We start from the raw sequence: 7857 nt of genomic DNA, 5'->3' as shown, positions 1-7857 counted from the left end.
GGGAGCATTTTACAATAACAGGTGAGCATGTAAATCAGGTGAGGCATGTAAATACAGGTAGCATGTAAATTAAGCGGTTGAGCATGTTAATACAGGTGAAGGCACGTCACTACAGGGTGAGGGCACGGTTACATCTACAAGGTGAGCTAATACAGCAGGTGAGCATGTAAAGTACAGGTGAGTGCAGTTACTACATGGTTGAGAGCACGTTAATGATCTACAGGTAGAGCACGTAAATACAGGTGAGCACAGTTACACACCCGGTGGGCACGTTAAGCTCAGCAGGTGAGCACGTGTACGACAGGTGACCAATGTAAGTACAGTGAGCATGTCTACGGTGAGTTAATACAGGTGAGCATGTTAACTACAGGTGACAATGTTACTACCAGGTGAGTTAAAAACAGGTGAGCATGTAAGTACAGGTGAGCTAATACAGGTGAGCATGTAAGTACAGGTGAGCACATTACTACAGGTGAGTTAATACCGGTGAGCTAATACAGGTGAGCACGTTACTACAGGTGAGTTAATACAGGTGAGCATGTAAGTACAGGTGAGCACGTTACTACAGGTGAGTTAATACAGGTGAGCATGTAAATACAGGTGAGTTAATACAGGTGAGCATGTAAATACAGGTGAGCTAATACAGGCTAGTGCAGATGAAAACAGGCGAGCAATACAGGTAAAGTGGTTAACACAGGTACTCACTCACTGACATCTGCTTCCGCTCACACACAACAATGCAACACCTGCACGCTAGATGCAACGTGCCTCGACAGCACGCGCTGCAACGCGGAGACGCCGACACAGACTCCGCGAAGCCACACGACTCACCTATAGCAAGGGAGGGCGATGTGCTCGAGAAAGTTGATCTGCAGTTCGGGAATGAAGGCCTTCTCACGGTCCATCATGTCGACCGGCTTGTTCCCCATCGCTTTCTCGAGGTCGCCCTGGCTGAAGAACTCGTGGTAGATTTGCTCCTGGAGCGAGAGCAAAGGCATCGGCCGTGCATGAGACGATGTGGAGGAGGGAGGTCGCCAAAACCTGCCGCGCATCGATTTGTCGTACCAGGGGGCGTAGCGAACTCATTTTGCTTGCACCTTGTGCGGTTTACGTTCTTGGCAGTTGATTGGATATATATATATATATATACGACCATCTGCATCGGACGGATATGTTTATATATCTACATTGGTTGGATATATATGTCCATATATCTACATGGGATTGATACATACGTTCATATATCTATATTAGATGGATATATAAAACTGCTATCAGCAGACGGATGTGTGACTATATATATATATATATATATTGCACGCGCGAGGTCGGTGTTAAATTTGCGACACACTCACGGCTATTTTCTTTGTTGACGTCCAGCTTTTCGTCTGGTCGGACAGGTCACAGGCGGTCATCAGCAGGCACACGAGCAGGTTGTGATGCTTGTCACTACTGCCACGGTATCCTTCTGCAGTAGCAACACCAATGCCGTAAACACGCAAGGTCGCATTACAGTTGTGTCTATGTGCTAATAGTGCTGCCATCGCCGTTGCTGCCACCACCACCACCACAACCACAACCACCAGCAACAACAACAACAACAACAACAACAACAATTTCAATCTTTGCCCTCTCGTAATTTCTGCCAGACCAAAATATTGGTACGATAGTCCGGACTAAAATATGTTCCAAGCTACACCGTGACTAGCATTACTGAATCGTACAGGTACACCATGGACGAATGGTGTCGCACATATTTTTTTAGAGAAATTGTTGAATAAGATGCAGTTTTTAGCTGTGCAAGATACAAAGCCCAACTGTGAAAATAGGAGAAGCAATTGCCTTCAATTTGCGAATTCTACGCGTACACACACGACGCACTCACGCACGCACGCACGCACGCACGCACGCACGCACGCACTCACACACGCATGCACGTACCGTCAGCCATTGTCTCGAGCTCAGGCATGATGAGCAGGTGGTGAGAGACGTCGGTAGCAAGTATGATGTCTCGCATCAGGTCAAGCACCTGCTGGTACTCCTGCAAGCAGCAAAACGACTAGCAGTGTAACGACGCACAGAACCAGCGACCAAGCGAAACAGGGTTTGGCTCGAGAGCGATGCATTGATAGCAAATTCAAACATCTATAACTATCACCGATGGTTCAGTGGACAATCGATAGTTTTTTATAGTTGCAATGTTAAGACCAGATTAGTTTGTTATTACTGCTAAAAAAAAAAATTTTCGCACGTAAGTACACTTAAAATCTATTACCGACACTTCAATGATGCAAATAATTAGACTGCCCCCTGTCATCTATGACTGATCCACTCAACTAGCTCACTGGCTATGCAGAAGTATGTGAGTGGAATGACAGGGCACACGCCTCATAAATAATGTGAACCATAGCAAAGCTTGATGCAATAAAAAATAAAATACACAATTTAAATAATACATCAATAGTATCACAATAGTACCGCAATAGTTTTTCAATTCACAATCATTCAATTCATTTTCAACACATACCACACATGGCTTTGCCTCTCCCAATTCTTTAAGTTGAATTGAATTGAGTTAGCTATGGTAGACTTAATAGTAATGCTAAACACTCTCACACCTAGGACTTCATCTATTAAATCAGTTGAGAATCAGTGGGTGAGAAAATGCCTGTACCTTGCTGGACAGATTTCCAAAGATGTTGGAACCTTGCATGTTGATGATGCACATCGCCTGTGCAAAGTGATGCTGCTCCATGACAGAGCCCTCAGAACTGTACAGTGCTGCCAAGATGGACTGCGATTGTACCTGAGCAGCATTAAAAAACCCAGGTGTAACCTACAGGAACGAATCACGGCTGTGCGCAAGGAGAAGACGTAACATTTTCGTACAAATTCTTTAGAATTACCAATATAATTTTAATGCAATCACTAGTGTTAAATAGGATATGATTATCTCATTTTGGTTTCATCACGCACTGTACATTGCCAGTTACACATCATGTAATGTAACATGTATCATATTTTATAACATGGTTATGGTTTTTGTGAAGCCACAATGAGAATGAAGGCATCGGAGGGGTCGTACCTGGAAAGAGTTGTTCGTACCACGGTGGTCCAGGTCGTGACACATACACGCTACAAACAGAGCAAAGATCTCCATCTCACTGTAAAAGAATACAGAAAGAATAGATCCGCGTGAATGTTATTCCAAATTAAAGCCAAAAATATATATTATTAAATGTCTGTTGTATATTATTGAATGATATTACATGTAAACAAAGACATATTTGGGGAATTATCTGAAAAATTGCTCTACTATCCACCACTCATGTTTCACTTTTTCTCTCATCACCTACCGCAAGTGAATTTAGTAAAATATTGATACTTTATAGTATAAACTGACACATTATCAGCCATTGTAAACTATCTATAGTACCTTTCCACTAGGTGGCGCCACAATGTTTAATACTAAAAGTTGTAATACCTACACGATTGGGAGAAAATGAAACCAGATTTTCTATGCAAAACCATATTACGCGTAACTACATTACCACACAAATAACTTATTCTTCACAATTTCAACACAGATTTAATGCAAACAGAGATAAATCACATTGATTTTTGGTTATTTGTCCTTATTTTCTATTAAATACCCTTATACTTGCTTTTCTGTTATACTCTTTGATATTTGATCTTTAACGCTGCTTTTCACTAAAATCCATAATGTGTCTAATCAAATAAGTGTTCTATTCAAGCACCGCGTGCATGAACATGTTTGGATCAGATAAACCCAACACAAATGCTGCCTTGAGTTCCAATGTTCACATCATTTGTGTGCAGAGTAAGATTTACACAGTGATTCCAGAGTGACTGAATGCAAAATCGTATGCAAATAAACCAAAATTCATATCAACGTGCCAAAATCTATTAACGAAATTAGGTGGCAATCAAGAAATGGTAATGCGTATATGAACACTAATTACACCTTTATATCGGGGAAACCAGTTTCAACATAAAAAAAACCCTGCTGATCAGTATAAAATGGCTGACATCCAATATATTGGTAAGACATCTATGCAAACTACACTTCACAGCATTTTTTTGGGATGAATTTAACAATAATGTGTTATGCTCTTCGATGGATTTATTGTTCGAGCGATTAATGGCTCACAGACGGCATAAGTGACCATATACACTTATATTATTATATTACATCCCATATATATATATACCAGGTAGCATACTTACGTGAGGTAATCATTTAACGGGAGATTTTTATACAGCAGGTAGCAGAAGTGCGTGACAGCAAAGGCATGGTACCAGTTGTGGTAGGGGACGTCTCTGTAGCCCTTCTTTACCATTATTATGAACCTGTTGCACAGACATATTCCAATTAAACTCATGTTTAGGAAGGACGCAATCACGAAAACTACCAATACGCTATAAAATACCATTATTAGCCACAGAACAACTTGAGAGTCAAACTGAAACACTAAAGTTGCTGATACGACCACTTAATAAGTTAGTGAGCATATAAAGCCACGGAATGACAAATTATTCTCGAACGGGCTTAGGTCATCAATATAAAAGAGAACGTTGAGACAACTAAATCCGATGCCAGCGAGAAGAGAATGAGGCTGGTACTGATGCTGTTAGCATCTGCGTAAATATGGCGCAAACTTTTTACCACAGCCTCACAACAGCATCACACGATGAACAGCGTTATGGTTCATGGTTCATGGCTTCAGCGCGCAACACGACAATGCAGCTAGATGCGCGGAGCGATCGTCGCTCGGTGGAGGTCAGCGCGGGTACGAGGGGAGGTGATGCTGCGAGTGATCGGCAATCGTCCACGCATAAGCGAGGGAAGGTGCATGCTGCGAGCGTGAATCCGCGTCAACCTAGCTTGAGGGGAGGTGATGGCTGCGAGCGTGATCAGCGCACCGTACGAGGGGAAGGTTGATGCTGGCGAGCGTGATCGCGTCACGCGATACGAGGGGAGGTGATCTGGAGCGGTTGATGCGTGTCAGCGCTGGACGAGGGGAGGTGGATGCTGGCCGGCAGCGTGATCGGAGTCCAACGCGTACGAGGGAGGTGAATGCTGTTGAGTGTGATGCGCGTCCACGTGTACGAGGGAGGTGATGCTGCGAGCGTGATCGCGTCACGCGTACGAGGGAGGTGAATGCTGCGAGCGTGGATCGCGTCACGCCGTACGAGGGAGGTGAATTGCTGTGAAAGCGTGATCGTGTCAAAGCGCGTACGGAGGGAGGTGATGCTGCGAGCGTGATCGCGTCACGCGTACGAGGGAGGTGATGCTGTGAAGTGTGATCGCGTCACGTGTACGAGGGGAGGTGATGCGGCGAGCGTGATCGCGTCACGCGTACGAGGGGAGGTGATGACCTGCGAGCGTGATCGCGTCCACGTGTACGAGGGAGGTGATGCTGTGAGCGTGATCGCGTCACCCCGTACGAGGGGAGGTGAATGCTGCGAGCGTGATCGCGCGATGCTACCTGGCCAGCGTGTTTCTCTCGATCCTGAGCGCATGTAGGAAACCCATGTCCTCAACATCGTCAAACATGCACTCGAGCCGAGAGATAGCGTAAATTAGCAACCCACACCAATCAAGGCGAAACATCCACCACCGCATTCCACTGCGGATACTGTCCACTCCGCTCCCCTACTTTTCGTTTCACGGCGCTCTCTCTACGCACAATTATTCCGTCGCTATTCCCATTCTGTTGTATTCCTGATGCTATTGCCATCATATACTCTACAAATTCTACAGACTCTCCTCTCCAAATTTATCCCTCCACTATTCCAATTCCTGTTGTATTCCTGATGCTATCCACATATACTCTCAATTCTACAGACTCTCTCTCCACAATTCGCCCTCCACTATTCCCCATTCTGTGTATTCGCTGATGGCTATCCATCATATACTCTCAAATTCTACAGACTCTCTCTCCAACAATTCCCCTCCAACTATTCGCCATTCTGTTGTACTTAACTGGTGCTATGCCAACATATACTGTCAATTCTAGACCTCCCACTCCACAATTTCCCCTCCACTATTCGCATTCTGTTGTATTCCTGATGTCTATCACATATTACTCTGCAATTCTAACAGAGCTCTCTCTCCAGACAATTCCCGCTCAAACTATTCCCAATATCTGTTGTATCCTGATGCTATCCACATATACTCTCCAAATTCTAGCGCAGGATTCTCTCTCCACAATTTCGCGCTCCACTATTCGCCATTCTGTTGTATTCCTACGATGCTATCCAACATATACTCTCGACGTCTACAGACTCTGCTCTCCACAATTTCCCATCCGCATATTCCCCATTCTGTTGTATTCCTGATGCGCATCCACAATACTCTCAAAAAAATTCTAGCATGACTCTCTCTCATCCACAATTTCCTCCGATATTCCGCAATCTCTGGTTGTATTCCTGGATGCTCAAATACACATATAACTGCTCCATTCTACAGAACTCTCTTCTCCACATTCCCATCCGATATTCCGCATTCTGTTGTATTTCCTGATGCTTGTGGCCGCCAAGCAGCTAGGTCGCGATCCATAAACAGATGATATGGGGGATCCTGGGGCAAGACCCTAGGTGTAAGTGTAGTGTGGGATCGTATGAGGATTTTTTTCTTTTAGTGTGGATCACAGGATGATATAGTGTGGATCCAAGAGGGTCTAGTGTGGATCCAGGAGGATCTAGTGTGGATCCAGAAGGATCTAGTGTGGAACCAGGAGAGTCTAGTGTGGATCCAGAATGGTCTAGTCTCATTCATTCTATTTTTACCAACCCTGCTTTCATAGTTCCTGGATCTACACCTGCCGTCACAACTAGTAGTATGAGTCACGGCAACCACATGCTGCCCTAATGCACTGCAACATCGTGAGCTCAAGCTATGCGTGAGAGAAAACCAACAAAGCAGGCTCACTGACCATTAGTGTCTCGTCCCTTGTCATGCAACGAGGAAGGAACGGGAACCGGGTGAAGCTTGCGCCCCACCGATCCCGCGGCGGAATATCACAGGCAGACAAAGTTGAGTACTCCTTTTCCGTCACCTGAATCGTTCAGCAATCAATAATCAATAAACGATTATCAGTCACCGGGTCCTGCTTACAAATACTACACACGGCTATGTTATTGTTATCATATATATTATCGATCATGCATGATAGATCACTTCACATGTTACGTCACGCATGACTGATTATACATGTTGGGTCATATATAGTAGATCACAGCTATTAGATCATACATGATATAATATACATGACAGAATGAGATCATATACATAATAGATCATAGACATAATTGATCATAGACATGATGGAGTATGCATAACATATCACATCACACATGATATATTATACACGATGAACCATTAACGATAGATCATTTGCATGATAGATCAGAGATAATAGATAATATATACATGAGACCACACATTATACATTATACATGACAGCTTATACATCATATATCATACATAATAGATCGTAGAAGACAGATCACAGATAATAGATAATACATGCTAGATCACCCACAGCAAATCATACACAATAGGCAATCCTTGTATAAAATTACCCAAATGACCAATCTTGAATCCATTAATAACAAGGCAATCGCAGTCTCGCACCACTCTTACAGTGATGGAAATAAGTTTGAAAACCCAGCCACTCCTGATTTTCGAAAATTTAGATTTCCACTATACGGCCTATCGTAAAATCCATGAAAAATTAGCCAGGCCTGCTCAAAAGTTGCTCAGGCCCCCACCCCCGGTGACGGTCAAGCCGCAAAACAATGTCTCCCTACCCCCCACCCCTGGTGACGGTG

At 43.9% G+C, this 7857-nt stretch overlaps 1 protein-coding gene across 1 annotated transcript in view; it reads right to left on the bottom strand.

The window, feature by feature from the left end:
• Positions 1-587: 587 nt before the first annotated feature.
• Positions 588-7857, bottom strand: part of LOC106812357 (cGMP-dependent 3',5'-cyclic phosphodiesterase-like) — a gene marked incomplete in the record, with an annotated part of 51538 nt that continues 44268 nt past the window's right edge. The window contains 8 exon segments of the mRNA XM_014816215.1: positions 588-977; positions 1356-1468; positions 1942-2041; positions 2675-2806; positions 3086-3164; positions 4249-4371; positions 5511-5581; positions 6960-7082. Of these exon segments, the coding sequence (XP_014671701.1) occupies positions 828-977; positions 1356-1468; positions 1942-2041; positions 2675-2806; positions 3086-3164; positions 4249-4371; positions 5511-5581; positions 6960-7082 (891 nt within the window).

Source organism: Priapulus caudatus, unplaced genomic scaffold, assembly GCF_000485595.1.
Source record: "Priapulus caudatus unplaced genomic scaffold, Priapulus_caudatus-5.0.1 Scaffold21, whole genome shotgun sequence".
In the NCBI taxonomy this organism is placed as follows: domain Eukaryota; kingdom Metazoa; phylum Priapulida; class Priapulimorpha; order Priapulimorphida; family Priapulidae; genus Priapulus; species Priapulus caudatus.
This window is presented reverse-complemented; position numbering and strand designations above follow the sequence as displayed.